Here is a 24,550-nt window from a genome sequence, read left to right on the forward strand (position 1 = left end):
TCCTGTGATAATGCAGCATGTCTCATTAAGAGCCACATCCACTGTTTTAGAGTGGTGAGATGTGTTCCACACTGGGCATGCATACTCATCAGCAGAGTAGCATAGCGCAAGGCCAGATGTCATCACTGTGTCTGGTTGTGATCCCCAGGTTGTGCCAGTGAGCTTTCGTATGATATTGTTTCTAGCGCCCACTTTTTGCTTGATATTCAAGCAGTGCTTCTTGTAGGTCAGAGCACAGTTCAGGGTAACTCCCAGTATTTTGGTGTGCTGCAATGCTCCAGTGGGATTCCTTCCCAGAGCTTGGGATGCTTGTCTGTTCTTAAGATGAAAAGCACATGTCTGTGTTTTAGATGGATTAGGAATCAGCTGGTTTTCCCTGTAATAGGCAGTAAGAGCACCTAGAGCTTCGGAGAGCTTCTATTCAACCATCTGAAAGCTCCCTGCTTGAGCGGTAATGGAGAGAGGTGATCTCCATCTCTTCCACCCGGCTGGCATCGCAGAGACAGTTATGGGTCCATCAAATGGAAAGGGAGTTGGTCAAGGCAAAACAGGTTCAACCTGGAATTTGTAAGGAAAACACACCTTCCTCCTTCCCTTCCTCATTTCTCTGAGACCTGGTCCCACATGGGTCCTGCACATTGACACACCCCTTTAAAATCTAGAGTAAAACAGAAAGCAGATCAATGGCACTCTAAAGATAGATGCCACCAGAGCATCACTCTCTTCTAAACATTTGCTGGATCCCAGGGATTCTCTCCTTCCCTCTCAGAAATGTATGAGGTTGCATCTATGCTGCGGAGTTAATGCCACTTCATGCCACTTGAACTTGCCCAGCTCAAGGCTATGGAATCCTGGGAGTTGTCGTTTGACCAGGTCATGAGCCTTCTCTGCCAAAGAGGGCTACCGAACTACCCATCCCAGGATGCCATTGCATTGTGGAGATGGTGGGGGACAAATAATGCAAGCCAAGTTATTGGGGAGGCTGAGCATGAGTATTGATGATGATGTGATTGTTTTTTTGTTTTTTGTCAACTCTTTTATTTTCTTTCAAATCACAGCCCCCAACCCAAACACCCGTAATCGTACAAATAAACACATAACAGACAAGCTGTGAAGCAAAGCCGGAGAATGGCAATATAAACAGAGACAGTGAGCCTACCCAAGTAGCAATTTAGAGATAAAATTAATCTGCATTGTCGAGCCTGAAAAGAAGCTTAACACTTCTTTTTCCTCCTCCCAATTCCCTTCTTAATAACTCTGAACATTGGGTTTGCCTTCTGTGGGCTCAGTACATTCATCATCTCGGAGAGGAGGAGAGGTCATGTCCCTTGTCGGAGAAGAGCCTAGACTTCCACAAAGTAAATGTAGTGCAGATGGAACCCTGAAATTATTATTATTATTATTATTATTATTATTTTATTATTATTATTACTATTGAAGAATTATTATTAGACCTCCCCAAAGTAAATATGATATAGACCGGGCCCTAAAATAATAATTATAATAATAATTATAAAATTATTATTGAATTATTATTATTATTATTATTGAAAAATTGGTATTAGACCTCCCCAAAGTAAATATTATATAGACCAGGCCCTAAAATTATTATTATCCTCATTATTATTGAATTATTATTATTATTATTATTATCATCATCATCATTATTGAAAAATTATTATTATTGAATTATTGAATTATTATTACTATTATTATTATTATTGAACAATTATTATTATTGAAGTAGTAGTACTACTAGTAGTATTGAAGTGTTTTTGTTATTATTATTAGCATTATTAGCATTATTAGCATTAGCATTAGCATTACCATGATTTTTACGATTGATTTTGGACTACAGCATCCCCAGCCATCTTGCCTGGAAGATGATGGGGCTCATTGTCCAAAACAATCTCTTTTTCAGACACTGTAGAATATAAGGCCTGGCATAGCAAATAGCAGAGCATGATGGGATATAGAGTCCAGAGTAAGGAAGATTGAGGAGTCTGAAAGCAGAGCTGCAATGGGAAAACAAAGTGGAGGCAAACATCCCATCAAAGTTTGACAAAGAATTCAAGTCACTCTTGGGAACAGCCCAATCTTGCTACTGCGGGGGGGGGGGGGGGGGGGTGGGGGAGCCCCCTCTGGCACTGCTCCAGATCACCAGCAGAGGGCAGTCTTATCCACTCATCTCTCAAGGTCTCTCTATCACTTCAACAAAGCCTAGTCTTTGTTTCCTCTCTTGGTAGGGCAAGAGCAATGGGTGCTATGATGCCGAAACAAGGAAGGGCTTTGTGATTCTTGAGCAGGAGCATCACGATGGAATAAGACTGGCTTTGGAAAGTAAGTCATTCATTTCTCCGCATCCCACTGGTCTTCCAAGGTCACCTTCACAACAATCCTAGGACTTAGACCGCAACTGGACCGAAGGCAACTAGCCCAGCAAGGGCAGAATACAGCAAAAGCAAACTGTGGCAGCCACACTTAGTTGGAGAATTCTTTAGTAGCCTTTGTGAAATATTAGGTCTATAGCAGGCATGGACAAACTTCAACACCCCCCCCCCCCCCCAAGCTTGTTTGATCAAGAAAAAATTTGGTTCTAAACTTGCTTCGTTTCCAGCGTTTCGAATTTCTGAGGACTTCCGAAATTTAAGATTTCAAAATTTTGAAATTTACGAAATTTCGTTAATTACGAATCAATTCGTTAATGGCAGACGCGATTGCGCAATGCGATAAAAACACCTCCAAATGGGACAGGGGGAACGTCTGAAATTCAGGATGAAATTAAAATACATTAAGTTAGTAAAAATACAAATTAAAATCACTTAAAATTAATTAAATAATTAAATAATAAAATAATAAAATAAATAATAAAATAAATAATAAAATAAATAATAAAATAAATAATAAAATAATAAAATAAGTAATAAGATAATAAAATATCTCCAGGAGGAGGAGGAAGAGGAGGAGGATGGGGAGGAAAGGCAACGCTGGCACCTTTTCTCTCCTTCTTTCCCGTCTTAATAATTACGAAATAATTACGAAAATTTGGAAAAATTGTTTCAATTCTTAATTACTCTTCACACTATTCCTGCATGGCTCGATATTGGATCGTAAGCTAATTTAAATACGAATTAATAACGACTTTAGAAACTAACGAATACGATCAAACAAGCCTACCCCCCCCCCATTCCTAACAGCCTCAGGCCCCTTCCTTTTCCTTTCCCTTTCCTTTTCTGCTTAAGTTGAAGTCCAAAACACCTGGAGGGCTGAAGTTTGTCCATGCCTGGTCTATAGGGTTTGCTTATCCATTGAGGTGAGGGCTCTCGGATACACTTCTTAAATTGAATCTTATTGTTGGGTTGATAAATGCACCCCCCCCCCCAACACACACACACACACTTTTGCTATTGATGGGAAAATCTGAGATTTCTAAGGACTATTCTTATGCCATGGGACCCTTTAGCAGCCATATAGACTCACCAAAATAGCCACTTCTGAGTCTCAAAAATGGGTATTTTGCGGTATTAAAATAGTACTGATGAGTTTCTCAACTAACCGAAAAGGGATAGGGCTGTGGCAGTATGTATGGAAAGGTTCTTTAGCAGGCCTTCCCAGATCGGAAGTTCAACAGAAGCCAAGTGGGTGACACAGCAACAAAAAGAGCCAATGCAGTGGCAGCTGAAGTATAGGGTCCAAATGGCTTTGAGAGAGGAAAAGAGTCAATTGGAAGACCTGGAATGAGCAAATGTGGGGAATCTTGAGTGGGGCATAGCTGCCTGGAATGTGGGGTTGGACTAGATGGCCTTTGGGATCCCCCCCAAACTAACACTTTTCTGATTTGATGCCTTCACCTCTTGCCATTTTGTGAACCAGCCTCAAAGAATTACTGTTGTCATTACGGTTGTTATTTCTGAAGCCATTTTATAAGGGGTGCTCCTCTTTTACAGCCAGTTTTTTTCACCACACTGATTTTTTTTGGGCTGTCTTTTATTCTTAGCAGGCTTTGGAAACTTATATTAAAAATGAGATATAAATAACTTAAAGACAGTCTGCAGAGGAGTTTGCCAGCCTGAAAAAATGTGGTGTCACACACATTGAAGATCTTTTGGGGAGGGGGAGAACGTTGCCTACCAGGCTTCATGTTCAGCCCCACTGCCCAAATATCATCACGACCGCCTCTGAGCATGTGAAAAGTGCAATTGTTCATCTCAAGAGATCACATTCCTCAGAATAAACCGTTAAAGGAGGGCAAATCAGTTTATTGGCAGCCAGAGCCTGAAAGCTTTCGTTTATGTATTTTAATCGATTGTATAAGATTTCATGATCTTAACTATTTATTTTCAATATTCCTATGTTTAATTCTATTTTAAATGTGTATACTGTTTTGGTTTTAAATTGTACATTTTAAAAAATTAACAGCCACTTTGAGTTGCTTGTAAGAGAGAAAGAGAGGAATTGTTATTATTATTATTATTATTATGAATAATAATAATAATGCTATTTATTATTATTTAATGCTAATTAATAATTAATATTAATCCTTGTTTTTTGAGACTGCCTTGGGTCCCATTCAGGAAGAAAGGTGACATAGAAATGAAAGGGCCAAAGGGTTCATTTTATATCATATTTTTTGACAAAGAAGGGGGAGTTAACCATCCGATCAAGAGAGCAAGGTGTATCATTTCTTATAGCTTTTTAGTTGCCACTCTGTTGTCTTGATCATTTTACCGATCTAAAATTGTGTCCTTTATTTTGTGGTGTTCTTGGATCCATTGCAGCAGGCATGTAGCCGGGGGGGGGGGGGGGGCTCGGGGGGCTTCAGCCCCCCCCCCCCGAAATTCTCATGGTGGTTCGCGAAAAGGCCTTACTGGTGCATTATTTAAACTGTTATGTTTATTAATATCATGATTTGATCACCATTCTCAATATATCCCATATGTATGGGGGTATTGGGGTAATGATACAAAAGGTTTGCTAGGCTAGACCCTCTTTCACTCAGACTCAGCCCCCCCCCCCCCCGAAACTCAGCCCCCCCCAAAACCCCCCCTGAAATTTTTTTAGCCCCCCCCCCCCCCCCCCCGAAACGAAATCCTGGCTACGGGCCTGCATTGCAGTCTGGCTTTAGGCCGGGACATGGAACTGAAACAGCCTTGGTCTCCTTAGTGGATAATCTGTAGGAAACTGGACAGGAGGAGTGTATCCCTGTTGGTTCTCTTAGACCTCTCAGTGGCCTTTGATACCATAGACCATAATATCCCTCTGGGACGCCTTGCAGGAATGGGGCTTGGAGGTAATGTTTTGCAGTGGCTCCAGTACTTCCTGGAGGATTGCTCCCAAAAGGTTTTGCTGGGGGACACCTGCTTGACCCCACAAGCAATGTCCTGTGGGGTCCCACATGGTTCAGTATTGTCTCCCATATTGTTTAATGTCTACATGAAGCCATTGCGAGAGATCATCTGGAGTTTTTGGAGTTTGAAGTCATCTGCACACAGATGATGTCCAGTTCTTTCACTCCTTTCCACCTATAGCTAAGGAGGCTATCCCAGTACTGAACTGGTGCTTGGCGGCTTTGACGATTTGGATGAGGGTGAACAAAGTGAAATTGAACCCAGACAAGACAGAGGTACTCCTGGTCAGTTGCAAGGCCAAACAGGGCATAGAGTTACAGCCTGTGCTGGGTGGGGTTACACTCCCCCTGAAGACACTGGTTTGCAGCTTGGGAATGATCTTGGACTGTCGCTGAGCCTGGAACTCCAGGTCTTGGTGGTGGCCAGGGGAGCTTTTGCACAATTAAACCTTGTGCACCAGTTGCGCTAATACCTTGGGAAGTCTGACTTGGCCACAGCGGTCCATGCTCTTGTTACATCCCGAATTGACTACTTCAACACACTCTACATGGGGTTGCCTTTGAAGACTGTTCAGAATCTTCAAGTAATCCAACTGGCAGCAGCCAGGTTCCTTACTAGAGCAGCATACAGGGGGCACCCAAGCCCCCTGCTGCGCCAGCTCCACTGGCTACCAGTCTGCTACTGAGCACAATTCAAAGTGCTGGCTTTAGCCTATAAAGCCCTAAACGGTTCCAGTCCAGCTTACCTGTCTGAATGCATTTCCCTCCATTAACCAGTTTGAGCATTAAGATCTGTCAGGGAGGTCCTGCTCTCCAAAACATCAGGCGTCCTGACAAATTTGTGAACATCCTGCAGCTCCAACATGATAACATGATGGCAACAGTCTTGGGCAGCAATGGCTCCCAAAGTGACCCATTTAAGGTAGATTCAGGTGTGTTATTGCCCTAACCTTATTTTCCATCTTCATCGCTATGATACTTCATCTTGTTGATGGGAAGCTTCCCACTGTAGTGGAAATCATACATGGCATTCATTGACCTTGCAAAGGCATTCGACACAGTGATTCGCAGCGCTCTCTGGACCATCCTCCAAAAAATCGGGTGCCCTAACAAATTTGTGAACATCCTGCAGCTCCTCCATGATGACATGATGGCAACAGTCTTGGACAGCAATGGCTCCCAAAGTGACCCATTTAAGGTGGAATCAGGCATCCAACAGGGATGTGTTATTGCCCCAAGTTTATTCTCCATCTTCACCGCTATGATACTTCACCTTGTTGATGGGAAGCTTCCCACCGGAGTGGAAATCATCTATCGGATAGATGGCAAGCTGTTTAAGCTCAGCAGAACAAAAGCCAAAACCAAGGTCACAACAACATCTGTTATAGAACTCCAATAAGCTAATGACAATGTTGTCTGTGTACACTCAGAAGAAGACCTACAAGCCAGTCTAAACACCTCTGCAGAAGCATACGAGAAGCTCAACCTCTCATTGAACATCCAGAAAACCAAAGTACTCCTCCAGCAGATTCCTCTGCAATGCCAGAAATACAGCTTAATGGTGTAACATTAGAAAATGTTGATCATTTCTGCTACCTTGGCAGCCACCTCTCCACAAAAATCAACATTGACACCGAAATACAACACCACCTGAGCTCTGTGAGTGTTTGGGAACCGGGACATCCCCAAGGAGACCAAGGTGCTTGCTTATAAAGCTACTGTCCTCCCAACCCTGCTATATGCCTGCAAAACATGGACTGTCTACAGACATCACACCCAACTCCTGAAACGATTCCATCAGTGCTGCCTCTGAAAAATCCTGCAAATCTCTTGGGAAGACAGACAGACAAATGTCAGCATGCTGGAAGGAGCAAAGACCACCAGCAATGAAACAATGCTCCTACTCCATCAACTCCATTGGACTGGCCAAGTTGTCTGAATGCCCAAAGATCACCTTCTCCTAAAGCAGTTACTATACTCCCAACTCAAGAACAGAAAACATAATATTGGTGGACAGGAAAAGAGATTTAAAGATGTGCTTAAAGCCAACCTTTAAAACTGTGGCATAGACACCAAGAACTGGGAAGCCTTGACCCTTGAGTACTCTAACTGGAGATCAGCTGTGACCAGCAGTGCTGCAGAATTCAAAGAGGCATGATGGAGGGTGAAAGGGAGAAACAAGCCAAGAGGAAGGCACATTAAGCCAACCTGACCAGGACTGCCTTCCACCTGGAACTGATGTCCTCACTGGGGAAGAATATGTGGATCAAGAATAGGTCTCTACAGCCATATATGTATCCACCACCAAGACACTACACTTGGAGGGCCATCTTCCTTGAGCTACGAGGGATCGCCTAAGTAAGTAAGTAAGTAAGTAAGTAAGCCCTTGGTGTGATTGGCAGGGACAAGGGACGGGACCTTCTCGGTGGTGGGTCCTCAGCTATGGAACTCCCTCCCCAGTGAGATCAGATCAACCCCTTCCCTCCTGGTGTTCAGGAAGAAACGTAAAACTTGGTTATGCACACAGGCGTTTGGTGAGTTATAGTATTGCAGTATAACTCGTAAATGAAACAGCTCAATGACAACAATGAGAATGGTGCAATGATAATGCTCTATGTTTTATGTGTTTTCATGTATAGTGTTTTAATGGTTTAATTCATATTTATATGTTATTGATTTTAGTTAATGTTATGCATTGTTTTATATGTATGTATATTGGTGGCATTGAATTTTGCCATGTTGTACACTGCTCTGAGTCCCCCTCGAGGTAGAGAGAGGGGTACGGAAATTGAGTAAATAAATAAATCACTAGCATTATCAAAAGTGAGTGGGATAATAAGGGATTCAACCCAACAGACAATAGGCTTGAGGTTTGTAGAATAGTTTCAGCACTTGTTTGTTTCATCATTGTATGTTGACTCTCCTTAATAGAGAGAAAGTGGCATACAAATACTATCAATAATAATAATAATAATAATAATAATAATAATAATAATAATGTTGGTAGGTGCTATCTTACTGTGTCTGCTGAGATTGCATACACCCTATTTCTTCAATTTAGGTTTTATTGGTTTGAATTCTACATCGCTTTAATAATCCTATATTTAATTCAATTTTAATATGCATATGCTTTAGGTTTTAATGGGCATGTTATTTCACATTGAGTCTCCTTTGGGAGAGAAAAAACAGGATAGAAATACATATAATAGTAATCTGTAAAAGGGGGTACATCTTAGAATCACAGATGCACACACACACAGAGGTGGGTCAAAAAGTGATGCCTTCATCGCTCTAACTTTCATTTCTTTCACAGCTACTGGGCTATCTATGCATGATATGTTAGAGGTATCCTTACTCTACTGATATAGACTTTTCTTTTTCTGATTGACATTAGAACCATGAATCTGAAGCTTAAAGAAAGAGTTCGTCATTGAATTTCTGGCAAAAAAAAGCTTGCGCACCTAAGAAAATCCATCATCACTTGAAGAATGTTTATGATTTGGACCCTTCTGACTTTTACCTGTTTGAACCTCTGAAAGACAACCTACGTAGTTCCAGATTCAATGACTTGAATGGAGTTCAAACAGCTTTAAAATTATGGGCCACGAAGCAAAACCCTGCAAAATGGTTTTGATGCCTGGGTTAAACGATGGCACACGTGTGTCCAAATTGATGGTGACTATGTTGAATGGTAGTTTTGTGTAGAGGACAGTTCAGGCTTTTGTGTGTGTGTGTGTGTGTCAGGAGCCATTTGAGAAACAGCAAGTCGCTTCTGGTTTGAGAGAATTGGTCGTCTGCAAGGACGTTGCCCAGGGGATGCCTGAATGTTTTGATGTTTTACCATCCTTGTGGGAGGCTTCTCTCATGTCCCTGTATGGGAAGCTGGAGCTGACAGAGGGAGCTCATCCGCGCTCTCCTCAGATTCGAACCTGTAACCTGTCGGTCTTCAGACCTGCTGGTACAAGGGTTTAACCCATTGTGCAGCAACTTCTGCTCTTATAGGTTCATTCATAACACTTTTTATGACACAGGAGACAAAACTTTTTGACTCACCCTCATATAATTTTATTTCTTACCCGCTTCTCCTCATAGCTCAAGGCAGGTTACAACATATATGTATATGTTGTTATATATTTTTCTGTGTGTGTCACTAAAATAAGTGTGTGTCTTACAGTTGATGCTGCTTTAGAATCAAAGAAGTACTGAATTACAAAGGCTGTTTTCTTTGTATGGCCTTTGGTCTTCTTTTTTCCGCTTCTTAATGAAAATTACTATGAAAAAATCCACTGGCCAAACAGCCCCTTGACCTTGAGAGTCTCGACTTGGCCTTTGTCTTGCTTTCCCTGACTTTGCAACTCAATGGGAAGTCTTTCTAGCAAGAGCCCTGACTCCGAGAAGCTTGGGTTTCATTCAGTCTCCTTTCTATGAATGCTAAGGTTGGAGTCCCTTACTACGGAGCATCTCAACCCTGTCTAGGGATGCAGGACCAAGTGCAAGCAGCTGGGATGCTATCCCGGGTTGTTGAGGCCTTCTTTCCGCCCCATTGAATCCTTTCTCAGCATCCCCTCCCTCTTGTACCCCTCTCCAACCTTTGCCTGCCCCCAGGGCATCTTCATTGCCTGGCACACGCTGCCCTTTGTGATGCTAAGGGAGGCCTTTTGTGCATGGTTTGGGGAGGCAGACGGCGAGAGAAAGGAGGGGGGGGGATCTCCTGGAATCGACCAGCCCCTTGTACCACGTCACTGTGGAGCTGAGACAAAACCGAGTCTGCCTTGGCACAGAGAGGCAGAGAGAGAGAGGCAGAGCAAGCATCCAGCATCATCTTCTCTTGCCTCTCGGCTCCCATCTCCATCACTCCAGGGCTTGCCCCCCATCCTGGCCGGTGTGTTCCCCTTCCAGAGGAAGCCTGTCCCTTATTGAACCCCAAAGAGAAGGGGGGTCCTGAAGGGACTGCGGCTGCCTGGTGTTGGGGAGCGCATTTCAGCACCGCGGAGAGCTCCGGAGGCAGCCGCATCCAGCAGCATCTCCACGCATGGCGAGTGTCCAAGGGGGCGAGAAGCAGCTCTTTGAGAAGTTCTGGCAAGGGACCTTCAAAGCCGTGGCCACCCCGAGGCCTGGCAGCGTCATCGTGGCCAGCATCACCGCCCGCAAGCCCCTGGCCAGGTAAGCTTGGAGTATTGTGTATCTGGTGTTTGGAGGGATGGAGCCAGCGAAGGCTCTTGGGTCACCAACTCCACTCTGGGTTCTAGTCCAAACTTGAAAAAGAAACCTTCCAAACTGAGCATCATTGAATCCTAGAGTCGGAAGAGAGCCAAAGACTACCCAGTTCAATCCCATTCTGCCAGGTAGGAAAATATGAACCAAACCCTTCCAACAGATGGCCATCCAGTTTCTTCGTAAGGAGACTCCAAGGCAGCATATTCTACTGTTGAACAGCTCTTGCTCCTAGGAAGTTGTTGTTGTTGTTGTTGTTGTTGTTGTTGTTATTGTTATTATGATAGAACCCTAGAGTTGTGAGAGACTCCAAAGGTCATCCAGTCCAACCCCCTTTTGCCAGGCAAGAAAATACAATCAAAGGACTCCTGACAGATGGCCATCCAGCCTATGCTTCAGGGATTTCCATTGTACATATTCCACTGTCATGAAGTTGTTATTATTTCTGTTATTACTATCATAGGATCCTAGAATCCTAGAGTTGGATGAGACCCCAAGGGCCATCCAGTGTAACCCCATTCTACCTTCCAGGGGGACACAATCTAAGCCTTCTTGACAGATAGCCATTCAGCCTTGTTTAAGGACTCCAAGGCAGCATATTCTACTATCGAACAGCTCAAGGAATTATTTCTAATGTTTGGGTGGAATCTCTTTCCCTGCCATTTGAGGAGGTAGGCAATCAGGAACCTTGAAGAGGGCTTTCAAGTTCAGACTAGATGCCCAGAGTGGATACGACATGGGATGGGAGGGAAGGAATCCCATTGGACATGGTCAGGAGTTAACAGAGTCTCTGGGGAAACTCGGATTGTGGGCCGAGGGATGGTTCCCAAAAGAGTCCACAGTCTTCGAAACTTCTAAACCTGCTGGGCATTTGGGAGACAACCCTAAAGACTAGAGTTTAAGGGGATGGCTTAAAAATCAAAATATGCACTGTTGTTACTATGTTGGAAAGGGGCAAAGGTTGGCACTTAGGTCTTGGAGGCCTGGGTTTTTGGCTATTATGTGACGTGTATTTTCTTGCAATCCGTGGTGCCCGCTGAGGCCTGAGGTTTGGAAAACTGGCTCAAAATTTGGAGACCAAGGAGAGTCTAGCCTCGTGTTACTTTGGGAAATGCTTAATGTGTGTTTTAAAAGTGTGAAAGCATTATTGGCGTGACCTTTACAAGGGGCAAGTCCCAGACTTGGCAGAGATCGGGCGCCATATGGTGCATCTATCCTGGCAACACTGAGCCAGAAAGTTGGATAGAAATGGGGTATCTTTTGGAAAGGAATGGTTTTTCCCCCTCTTTCCTTCCAATCATCGAAGCTTGTCTTGCTCTGGAGTGCCAAGGTGCCAAGGGCAAACAAGCCACATGACTTGTCCTATAGAACAGTGAGAATAAGTGTGCCAATTTGCACAATGGGCAGCTCACTTCTTTTATTTCTTCCCTTCTTGGGATAAATGCCATTCCAAGTCAGATGTCTTGCTCTTGGTTGTGTCCCTTGGGGACAATTGTCATGCCGGTGGCTCAGTATAATCCAAGTTGCCACCTGTGGGCATGAAGTAGAAGAGGAGCACATGGCACCTGGGTTCGGCGGGCAGCTTCCAAGTCAAAGGTGTGGGTTTCATGCCACAGAAGCGCTCTCATGGACTCCACGGGGCATCCACACTGTCAAATTGAATACACTTTGACACCACTTTGAACTGCCATGGTATGAAATCCTGAGAGTTGCCATTTGGGGAGGCACCAGCACTCTTTGGCAGAATGACCTTATGAAACTACAACTCCCAGGACTCCATGTTCCATAGCGAGGAAGCAATATCAACTGTCTCACACATTTATGGGTATCATGGACTTGGCCCCAGGTCTGGGTTCGAGAACTTGTGGTTGTACCTGAGAATACAAACATTAATCATCTGTTTCCATTCCAATGAGACCACTGCACAATGCCTATAACAGTGCAAGAAAGTAATATCAACTTTCTTGTACTGTTAGTGGCATTGTGGGACATTAATAATAAGGCATTTATTATTATTATTATTATTATTATTATTAAAATATTATTAATAATAATATCAACTTTCTTGCACTGTTATAGGAGCTGTGGGACATTAATAATAAGGCATTAATCATAATGATGAATATTATTATTAATAAATTATTATTATTATTAATAATAATAATAATGGATATTGTTAATAATAAATGAATATCATTATTATTAATGAATATTGTTAATAATAATATCAATAATTTTAAGAGTGGATGTTCGCATCTTTCCCTTTCCTTGCATGATGTGTCTATTATTAGTGTTAGTAGTAGTAGTTTAGCCATCTTTAGGCAGGGATCTAAAGATGGCTAAACTATCATGTCGCAAGTTGTTTCAAGCCTCTTTGGATGCATCTAGACTGAAGACACTTTGACACCACTTGCATTGTGATGGCTTCTGGGGAGTTGTAGTTTGACAGGGTCTTCAGCCTTCTGCACCCCCAAAGTGTTGGTGCCTTGATCTCCCAGGATCCCATAGCATACAGCCGGAGCAGTTCAAGTGGTGTCAAAGTGCATTCATTCAGTAGTGTAGACGAACCCCTAAAGTTCTTTTTGCTCATTCAAATCACAGGGAGGAAGAGAACACCCCAGAGAGGAATGGTTGGAAAAACCTGGGGGAAACATTGTGCAATCATCTTTGGCATTTCACTGGGGAGCACGGTAGGGGAAAAAATACGGTACTTGATTCCAATGGGGAATGTCAATGTACGGCTCCTGATGTCTGTTTGAAAGCATTAGAGCCAATCAAGCCTTCAAGGCGGCTCGCATCGCAATACTTAGCCATCATTATGTGTATTCACCAAAAACTGGAATAAAGTGCTCTGAAGTTCTGGATTCTAGCATTCTCAGAGGGAATCTCCACTATCGAATGAATGCAGACGGACCCTGCTTGAACTACTTGAACTGCCTCGATGCTATAGAATCAGGGGAGTTGTAGCTTAACAAGGTCATGAGCCTTCTCTGCCAGGGCTGAACCAAACCACAACTCCCAGAATCCCAGCACACTGAGCCATGGCAGTTCAAGTAGGGTTAAGTGGTCTTCATCCTACAGTGTAGATGCACCTATTCATTTGTACATGTGTCATGCAACACTGGGCTTATAGAGCACAATCACTGCCGAATACGCACATAAAGAGTTATGCTATGCATCCCACAGGTAGGATGTCAGTCAACAGTTCCGCCTTCCATGCAGAACATAGAAGTCGAGTGGGTATAGCTTGGCACTCTTTGTTTCCTAAAGCCTCACTGTGTTGCGTAGAGTTCTCGCAGGGGTGTCCTCACAAATAGTGAAAGACCTCTCTCTGTCACCGCTTGTGTATTTCCTCACCGACTCACTTGGCATTTTCAAGTGCTTTGTTTGTGATTTGCAGTCGGGAGATAAACTCCGGGCTTAATTTACAAGTCTGGTTCCTGCGGCACGCATCTCTAAGCCAGGAGGGAAAATAGATTGATTATAACGAATACGGATTCTTCTTCAAGTCTAGTTGAGAACCTATGAGACTTGAGTGGATGATGGAGGAGGAACATCACATGGTTCCAGTGCCGGCGCATGCTTGATAGTGGCATTAATCCAGATTGATACCACTCGAAATGCTATGGAATCCTGAGAGTTGGTAGTTTTACAAGGTCATTCATCTTTTCTGCCAAAGAGTACTGCCACCTCAGTAAACTACAACTGCCAGATTTGTGAATGTTATGAATGACAATTTCCTCCCAAAATAGGCTCAGCTCTCTGGATAATGCCTTTAAAGTTTGGAACAAAACTCAGGGCAGATTGGCTTGCCATCTTTTCTCTTCCATCCCGACTCCAGAATGAGAGGCAGGGCAAAGGAAAGGGAGCACAGCCTTGCCTTGGCACTGCTTTGCATGGCTGCCACTAATTTCATCCTCTGGTGCCTGAGGAATCCTGTTTTCCAGCCAGTGGAAAACGCTTGTGTAGATGGGGTTTTATATTCCCCTGGAAATTGAATGCCACACAGCTAATTCCAGAGCCTTTTCTTTTTATTGTCAAGCCCTCCTTCTCTTAACTGCTGTTTACACGCACACACAGTCAGTCTCGGTTTTCTTCATTTTCCCTTTGGTTCAGTGAGAGAGCACAGGAAACAGGTGAAGCCAAGTTGGCATAAACTCATAGGAAACATATCTGGCGGTAAAGGCTGCCCCACTTGCAGTGTGCCCATGAGACCCTGGCAGGCATTTCACTCAGGATTGAAACCTTGGTCCATAGCCTTTGGTACCAAAAGGGACTGAGCAGTTTCACATTGTCCATATTTGCCTATGATCATCCTTTGTGGTAGATTGGGTGCCATGGACCAATGTGCCATGGGCACCAATGTGCATTGGGATGTTCCTTGACGCACATTTGGATATTAGCTAAGAGTTGCCAGAGCACAACAGGAGTGTTGGCTGTCTATCAGAATGCCCAATGTCTTTCAGAAGTGCTCAATGTCTATCAGAATGCGCAACGTCTATCTGAAGTGTCCAATGTCTATCAGAAGTGCCCAATGTCTATCGGAAGTGTCCAGTGTCTATCGGAAGTGCCCAATGTCTATCAGAATGCCCAATGTCTATCAGAATGCCCAATGTCTTTTGGAAGTGCCCAATGTCTATCTGAAGTGCCCAATGTCTATCCGAAGTGCCCAATGTCTATCAGAATGCCCAATGTCTTTCAGAAGTGCCCAATGTCTATCGGAAGTGCCCAACATCTATCGGAAGTGCCCAATGTTTATCGGAAGTGCCCAATGTCTATCCAAAGTGCCCAATGTCTATCAAAATGCCCAATGTCTTTCGGAAGTGCCTAACGTCTATCGGAAGTGCCCAATGTCTATCGGAAGTGCCCAATGTCTATCAGAATGCCCAATGTCTTTCGGAAGTGTCCAATGTCTATTGGAAGTGCCCAATGTCTATCCAAAGTGCCCAATGTCTTTCAGAAGCGCCCAATGTCTATTGGAAGTGCCCAATGTCTATTGGAAGTGTTCTTGTTCATAACTTTTGTTCATAACTTGGGGATTGCCTGTACATCTAACTTCTGTCTCCAAGTACACCACTAGAGTTGTCTTCAATTCCAACTATCTGTCAAGTTGACTTTTATGCATAGTTGGGAATTCCTAATCAATCTCCACATGCATGCATTTGTAGTGCCTCACAACCCTAGTTCTGAATGGCAATGGCTGGCAATTAAACCCAGGTGCCTAATGGGCAACAGAATAGCAGAACCAAGTACCTGATGCTTAGTTTTGCCATGACCTTGAACTGAATGTGTTGGACCCATAAGTCCTAATACATGAGCACAAGGAAGCAAGTTTTAGCCTGCACCTTGCACCTCAGGTCACAATATAATATGGTCGGTCTGTTGTGTTGAGCACTTTTCCAACACCTCTTGTCCCTCCGTTCCCCGCCTGCTGAGGCAAAACATAAAAAGCCTTCTGAACAACAGCACTCTTGAGGAAATTGCACCGATTCCAGTAAAATGACTCCAACAAGCCTTCTCTCTCCTTCCCTCTTATTTCTCCTGATTTCAGTCGGACAAGGAGGGCTGGGGTGCGCTTTAGAGGCAACTGCGAATACCATCATCTCGGGGGGGAAACAGCCGAGTGATTGTCATATTGACAGAATCGCGCCTTCTCTCGTTTATTTTCTCCTCTCTTTCTCTCCCTGCCCATTTGGCTCCATCAAAAACGTGCCACTGAACGCCCAAAAGAATCGCTCACAATCCCGAGCTCCATTTGCGCTGAATTTATTCCAACGGCCCCCTTCAACTTTCGTCTGTGTTGACAGCCTATGGTTACAATGCATTCTCGGCCGTCTTGAGAGCACCGTAATGGATGGTCTGATCGCTGGAAACCGAGGGATGTTGTGCTCTTAGCCATAATGGTTGTCATTGTTGGCTCTCCTGCGAAGGGCCTGCATGTATTGCCCTCCTCCATCCCCCCACCAGCTTGAAACCACAACCTTTCAGTTATAAATATGGGCGATAAAAGCGCAGAAATGATGGCTATTTCTGCACTTCTACCAAAGTGGGTTCGTGGCGGAGGACGTGGTACAATGTTGCAGCCAATCTAGCTGGAACAATCTCACCCTGTGGAGCTTTGAAAAGTTCCTTTCTTTGACTGAAACACCCAGAATCCCCCAGCCTGAGTGGGAATTCTAGGAATGGCAACCCCCTGAGATAGGAGCAGATGATTGCTTATTGCTCGTTGCTTCAATCTCCAGATTTCTAACCTTGAAAGTGAAATACTACTCATCAGAAATGCTTAGGAGATTATCACACAACACTATTAAAGTGCCATTACTCCACTTTAAATCTATGGCTGCCTCCTGTAGAATCCCAGGGTTTGTTGTTTTGAGAGGACCTCACTGACTGAGGATTTTAAAGGCGCTTCCCTAAACTGCAAAGCCCAGGGTGCCACAGGAGGCAACCATAGGATTTAAAGTGGGATAGTAGCATTTTAACAGCATCATGTGATAAACTCCAAAGTATTTCTGATGTGCATCAGGTACATCTAATGCATAGTGAGTAGTTCTGATGGATAGTAGACACTTCTGGTGTGCGTTGGACACTCGTGCTGTGCCCGAGCACATCCTAACCAGTGTCCAGTTGTGCTTTGGTGAGCATTTCCCAAAATCCGATGAAGGCAGCCATAGATCTAAAGTGACCTTGCTTTAGCTCTTGGGGTCTTGGTGGCAAAGCCGAGCTCTGAGGTTCCCCAGGAAGCTGTTGTTATAGATTCAGTGGAGAGGAGAGCATTGCCTTTGCAGGGCCATGTGAGCGCTCCAGTGGTGGAGGGGAGGACACCATTTGTGCATTGGCGTGAAAGGCTTCAAATGGGGAACTGTCAGATGCAAAGCCACCTTTGAAGGATGTGCGCTAGCCTTCCTTTGACAGGGAGGGAGCAAGCAAAGAGGTATGCGCCTTCCGCATGAAGTGCATGAGGGATTTCATATATGGATGTGCCTCTCAGCGAAACGATTTTTCATAGAAGCATCTAGCCAAATGTCACCCAGTGGGTTTTCATAGCCAAGTGAAAACCCACAGGGTGACATTTGAACCCTTGTCCCTAGAGCTGTAGTCCAACACTCAAACCACACCATTGCTATGGGGTGACTTGGTCATAAAATAACTTTCTGCCCAAGAGGCTGGCATTTGACCAAATGTTTCATGAAGCCATGCCAGCTGACCTTCCTTGCAGGAAAGGAAATGTTATCTCATATCCCATCCAGAAAGAAAGAAAGAAAGAAAGAAAGAAAGAAAGAAAGAATCCAGCTACCTGCTGCAATGGTGAGGTTCAACACCTTTGTGAGGTGATTAACAATTTGATCCAGGTCATCTATGGTTATAATGAATTCCTTCAATCAGCGTTTCTCAACTTGGGGGTTGGGACCTCTGTGTGGGTTGCAAGGGGGGTGTCAGAGGGGTCACCAAAGACCATCAGAAGAAGTTTGGCCCAATTCTATTGTTGATGGGGTTCAGAATGCTCTTTGATTGCAATTGAACTGTAAATCCCAGCAACTACCATTCCCAAATGTCAAGGTCTAGTTTCCCCAAACACTGTTCACATTTGGGCATACTGAGTAATTTGTGCCAAGTTTGGTCCATAGAATCATAGAGTTGGAAGAGACCTTGTGGGCCATCCAGTCCAACCTCCTGCCAAGAAGCAGGAAAATTGCATTCAAAGGACCCCTGACAGAAGGCCATCCAGCCTCTGTTTAAAAACCTCCAAAGAAGGCGCCTCCACCAGATCCATCATTGTTTGAGTCCATAGTGCTCTCTGGATGTAGGTGAACTACAACTCCAAAACTCAAGGCCAATGCCCACCAAACCCTTTCTGTATTTTCTGTTGCTCATGGGAGTTCTGTGTGCCAAGATTAGTTCAATTCCATCGTTGGTGTAGTTCAAAATTCTCTTTGATTTTAGGTGAACTATAAATCCCAGCAACTACAACTCCAAAATGACAAAATCAATTACCCCCACCCCCCCACCCCCACCCCACCAGTATTCAAATTTGGGCGTATCGGGTATTTGTGCCAAATTAGGTCCAGTAAATGAAAATACATCCTGAATATCAGGTATTTACATGACGATTCATATCAGTAGCAAAATGACAGTTATGAACAAAAATATGGTTGGGGTCACCACAACATTGGGAACAGTATTAAGGGGTCGTGGCATTAGAAAGGTTGAGAACCACTGCTTTAAATGGTTTGATGTTTTCATGCATAATTCTACTTTAAGCTTTCCCTCATTTTATCAGAAGTTGCCCCATAATCTTGAAGCAAGGCATCCGTATTTGGGTGAAAAACTAAATCAACCAATTGGCGAAACATATCCCAAATCCTGCTGAAGTCTTGCATCTATGTAACTGGTCTTACGCAAGCAGAGATTAGCATTGAGCCCTCCCATAAGCTTGGTCTCCAGTCCAGGGCTGCTGTTATGTTAATACATGGAGAAAAGTGACCGAGGGACTTCAACATCCAGATATGTTGGTATCCATGTGGGATCCAGGAACCAACCTCAGTGAATATCAAGGGCTCACGTGTTCCTCGATGGGGGCAATGTGCAAAAATTGGGAAATTAAGGGGAGAAATATGCACAAAACAAGTACCTTGGGGGAAGGGCATACCAAAATATTCACAAATTTATTCACAGAACTCAGATGGCATGAGATTGCCCGGGTCGGAGAGACGTAATGCAAATGAAAGAGACAGCTTTTCACATCCGTAAGGCTGGGATGTGTGATTGCCTGATCAATGTCGCCCAAGCCTCCGCAGGGGACAGGGAAGGAGGAGATGACCCAATTGGAGCAGAGAGGGCTCCAAAGAGTTCGGCGGCTGGGTGAAATATAGATTTTGCATCCCAATGGGCACTATTCATGGAGGGAAGTTGGTGCATGCGAGCCCAAAGTAAAGTGAGCAGGAGAGGCTGTCCTTGGCATAAGCACCCATCTCACTGCCATGGACCTTGCACCTAGGGCCAATCCTGTCATGAGGCAGAGAGGTGACACTGGTTCTAATGCTAGGCTCCGGCCTTCAGGTCTGGAATAAGTTGTGTTAGGAGCCTTCCAGTACTCATTGGAAGGCTGTATCCTTCCTCCCTCCCTTCCTTTTTTCTGTTCTTCCAATCTTTGGCCCCTTTCCATTTCCTTCCTCCAAGCAACGTTGCCCAATCCATCCCTATCACTCGTTTCTTATTTATGTCTCCAGACATTATATCTGGCATGTAATAATCTATCACTCGTGACTATTGACTGGTTTGTCCACTCACTTGCCAGCATCACATATTCTCAGTCCAGGCCATGCACGTATTTGGGACTGAGAGCAAACATGGCATGGTTTACGATGAAGTGGATCGAGCGGCACGGAGGCGGGTAAGGCCTCATTTCTGAATCGCACCGAGAAACTGGGTCATGAGCTCAAAAACCCCTCGGGGACAAAACCCTCTTTAACCTAGTTATAAACGAGGGAGTACCAATAGAGAGGAAATTCCCAATCAATACACTTTTCTTTTCATATATTTTTTTAATGCACCGCAAACACAGCCTGGATCCTTTGAGTCCATGTTGGCAACGGAACACTCTCTCATTCGCTTTTGGCATGCTCTTGGGAGCTTTTCAGAGGTGGTTTGCCATTCCAGGACAGGGAAAGCAAAGCGAGTCAAGCTGGAGGAAACCTTCAGGTTGACTGCATTATTTGCAGGATCAGGATGGAGTGCATCTACATTGTAGGATGAATGCAGTTTGGAACCACTTGAACATCCATGGTTCAATGCTACGAAATCACAGGTGTTGTTGTCGAAGGACTTTTGACTTCTCTTCCAAACAGTTTCAGGATCCCATAGCACTAAACCATAGCAGCACAAGCGGAGTTGAACTGCATTCATTCGACAGTGTAGGTTCACCCCATGTCATAGGTCCAGCTATTAAAGGATTTTATTTTTTTGTCCTGGTGTCCGATGGTTGGTTTATTTATTTATTTATTTATTTATTTATTTATGGAAATTTTGTCACTCACACTTCTATTGTGTAATTGCATCCAAGGAAATCAGTGCTGAAACCCTCCTTAGGCCAAAGAGGCTTTGAATTGGGTATTGTCCCAAACTGATATCGAAGGGGTCCAGCTGAAGGGGAGGTCTCCATATAGACTTCCCTTCCCCCTCCGGATGGAGGCAGAGAGAGGCAGATGGCAGATGGCCTGTTCAGGGAGTCACTTGAGGCTAGATCTCCGGAGAGATTTGCACGTTAACCCTTCGTCGCCTGATCAATATGATCCCGGGACAGAGAGGATGGGTGTTAGGAGGAGAGAGAGATTGGATGGCTTGTTTGGATGGAAGCAAGCCAGATTTCTTTTCAAAGGGATGATTTTGTGCTGTCGGTGGTTAATCCATAGGATGAGCTTTCCAGCTGGTTGGGCGGCATTGCAAGACCAGGACTGTCCCTTGCTCAGTATCAGTTCACTGCTCAAGCGAGTCAATGACGAAAAAGGCTCTTGGAGCCCATATTAAACAGAGGGCCATTTGCACTATTATCTAGATTCCGGGATGGGAGTTAGGTCTCCATAAACAGACTTAAATCTCTGGGGATCAGACTTGGAGTTCTTTGTTATGCACTAGGAAGGCCTTCTGACACTCAAAACATCTATTTTTGCAAATATTTTCCTTTCCCCAGGAGCCTGACATATGGTACCAGGACAGTGTGGCATCAAACCCAGCAATATATGTGTAGCATACACCAATGGCATCCTTTTTCTAGGTCTTGGGTGAACATTTATTTATTATTTATTATTTATTTTTTGCATTTATTGACCGCCCCTCTCAGCCCGAAGGCGACTCGGGGCGGTGCACAATAACAAAAAGAACAGTGTACACTAAGTCAAGACAACACAGACCAGACAATACAAACAAACATATACTTATGTTAAAAATCCGCTTCGTCAAGTCCTGGGGTCATAGCCAATTTCATAGTCCTAGTCCATTCCAGAGTCGTTCAAGATACACTCAGTTGAAGGCCTGCTCGAAGAGCCATGTTTTCAGGGCCCTCCGAAAGGCCATCAAAGAGGGCGCCTGTCTAACTTCAGCAGGGAGGGTGTTCCACAGCCGGGGGGCCACCACCGAGAAGGCCCGCTCTCTCGTCCCCGCCAGGCGTGCCTGTGAGGCAGGCGGGACCGAGAGAAGGGCCTCCCCGGATGATCTCAAGGCCCTCGTGGGCTCATAGGCCGAGATGCGGTCTGCAAGGTATTTTGGGCCGGAACCGTTTAGGGCTTTGTAGGATAACACCAACACCTTAAATTGGGCCCGGTAGCGAATCGGCAGCCAATGGAGCTGGGACAGCAGGGGCGTTGTATGCTCTCTGCGTCCTGCTCCCGTTAACAGCATGGCTGCCGCGCGTTGGACTAGCTGCAGCTTCCGGGCCGTCTTCAAGGGTAGCCCCACGTAGAGAGCGTTGCAGTAGTCGAGGCGGGATGTGACCAAAGCGTGTACCACCGTGGCCAAGTCAGACTTCCCAAGATACGGGCGCAGCTGGCGCACGAGCCTAAGCTGTGCAAATGCTCCCCTGGTCACCGCTGAAACCTGAGGCTCCAGGCTCAGCGATGAGTCCAGGGTCACACCCAAGCTGCGAACCTGCGCCTTCAGGGGGAGTGCGACCCCGTCTAGCACAGGCTGTAACCCTATACCCTGTTCGGCCTTGCGACTGCTCTCTTTCCAGTAGCATCAGAGTGGAGGGATCTCCATAGTGAATACTCTCTGAGTTTCAGTCCAAACTTTAGAGGAACTTTCCAAGGTGTTGAATCCGATCTGCCCAGAACAAGTTGAGCACCTGGGATATTGTAACCTTTGTTTATATTGGACTTGGTCCCCATGTAAGCCGCCCCGAGTCCCTTTGGGGAGATGGAGGTGGGATATAAGAATAAAGATGATGATGATTATTATTATTATTATTGATGCATGCTTATGCTTTCAAGTCACCTGTGGACTTACAGCAACCCCGTGAATTTTGGGTTTTCAGGTGCTTTGGCTAGTTCCTTCTTTGGAAGATAACCTCTAGCACCTGGGATTCCTTGTGAATCTTTCGAGGGTTGGAGAAGAGTCTTCTTTCTGGACTGCCATTCCCAGAATTCCCCAGGCCTATGCTATGAATGGCATGCCTGAAAGGTCCTTTTCCCTATGCTCTGGAAGATCTCACCTGGAGCGTTTGGAGAAAAGAAACCAAGATCAGGTCTTGTGTGAACCTGTGCCTTTGAAGTTGCTCTTGGACCTCATGAATTTGACAGGGTTTTCTTTGGCCAGGAAGCCTCAGAAGTGGTTTTGCCATTGTCCTTACTTTGAAACATCACTTACCACAACTGGGATTCCTTGACTCCCATTTCCAAGTGAAGTTAAGCCATTTCAACAAGAAGGGATTTCATGATGCCACATTCTCTTCTTTGCATGCCTATGTTGAGCAGTGCCTGTCTGTCTGGGATAGCTCTTCTAATGTTCGGACTCAAAGCCAAAGCGGACCCACCACCCGATGCCATAGGAACCCATTTTGTCTCTGCCCTGGCTGTGCCATGGGGTCTCTGCTTCCCCCTCCCTGACCTTTGATGCTAATTGATACGGAGCCGGCTTTAATCCTCTCCCTCTCCCTCGGCTCTCTTGTTCGGTGGGCATCTGCTCCTTGAGAGGAGGGGGGGGTCGGGGTCCTCCAACTCTCCGCCTGCCCGCCATCTGCTTTGCCCAGGAGGCCCCCTTCACTCCCTCCCCATCATCCTCAGCAGTGGACTCCATAATGAGAGGAAGGCAGGAAGAACAAGTGCGGAGGGGCAAAGCCAGGCAACGTGTCTTGATGCAATTAGGAGCCCCGCTTTTGTGTGCTCCTTGACCCTGGGGCTCTGGTGGTACAGCTGCCCTACGAGGAGCTGCTGCCGGGGATTTACAAACTCTAATTACCAGGCCGCAAGGCAACTGCTGGCGGCTTCTGAGGGCGATTTAAAGATGGGGAGGGAAAGGGGGTCTCGGTTAGGGAGGCATAAGAGGGAGATCCAAGGCAGCAGGAGAGCTTTGGGTCTCTCTCCAGACAAGAGAAATCTTTCGGAAGCCCTCTGGTCGCAGCCTCATTACCGCCATCTGCCTCGCTCATTAGCCCACTTGGGTGTTCTGAGAAGGAAACCAAGCCAGGGATGACATAGGCAAGCTTATGCTTCCTGCAAAGGAGCAGAGAGCCAATATGGCACCATGGAGATGCATTCACCAACATTCCTCATTGCATGTTCTCTCTTGCCTTTTGACGGGTTTATCAACCTCGCAGGGTCACTGTACAGATCAAATGAGGAGAGGGTGAACATGAGTATAGTCAGCCCTCCACTTGGGTGGATTTGAGTATCCACAACTTCACTGCATACGGTCCATCTAGAGATGCATCTGCACTGTCGAATTAACCCACTTTGCAGTCACTTGAACTGCCATGGCTTGAGGCTATGAGATCATTGGAGTTGTACTTTGATCAGGTCTTGAGCTTTCTCTGCCCAAGATGGTTGGTGCCTCGCCAGGCTACAACAATCTCCATGTATGCCACCTTGAGCTAATTGGAATGTCAATGAGATTAAGGAATGAATGATAGACAACAAATGTCCCAGGTTAGGGAAGGAAATGAGAACCACAACAGCACCCAGATCTTCATCCACCACCAGTTCTAAGCACAAACAAAACACCAACCTTGGTCGCTTGTAGAGCTTGGGGAAATGACTTCTTTTGGATCACATCTCTTAGAGCAAAGTTTCTCAACCTGTAGTCCCCCAGATGTTATGGACCCCAGCTCTCATAATTCCTAAGGGCTGGGAAGCTGGCTGTGATTTCTGGGAGCTGAAGTCCAAAACATTTGGGGGAGCACAGTTTGAGAAACTGAGTCTAGAGTCTCATGGCAAGACTTAAGATCTGCAGTCCAGAAAAGTAGCTTTCCCAAGAGCCAGCCTTCTATTTGAGCACCTA

General features: G+C 45.1%; 1 protein-coding gene across 1 annotated transcript in view; it reads left to right on the top strand.

Moving 5' to 3' along the window:
• The first annotated feature begins 10,104 nt into the window (after positions 1-10,104).
• SRRM4 (serine/arginine repetitive matrix 4) overlaps positions 10,105-24,550 on the top strand; it is an 89,606-nt gene continuing 75,160 nt past the window's right edge. Inside the window, exon 1 of the mRNA XM_060785415.2 lies at positions 10,105-10,510. Within this exon, the coding sequence (XP_060641398.2) occupies positions 10,380-10,510 (131 nt within the window). The 5' untranslated portion in view covers positions 10,105-10,379. The remainder of the gene's footprint in view (positions 10,511-24,550) is intronic.

This window comes from Anolis sagrei, chromosome X (genome assembly GCF_037176765.1).
Source record: "Anolis sagrei isolate rAnoSag1 chromosome X, rAnoSag1.mat, whole genome shotgun sequence".
Lineage (NCBI taxonomy): Eukaryota > Metazoa > Chordata > Lepidosauria > Squamata > Dactyloidae > Anolis > Anolis sagrei.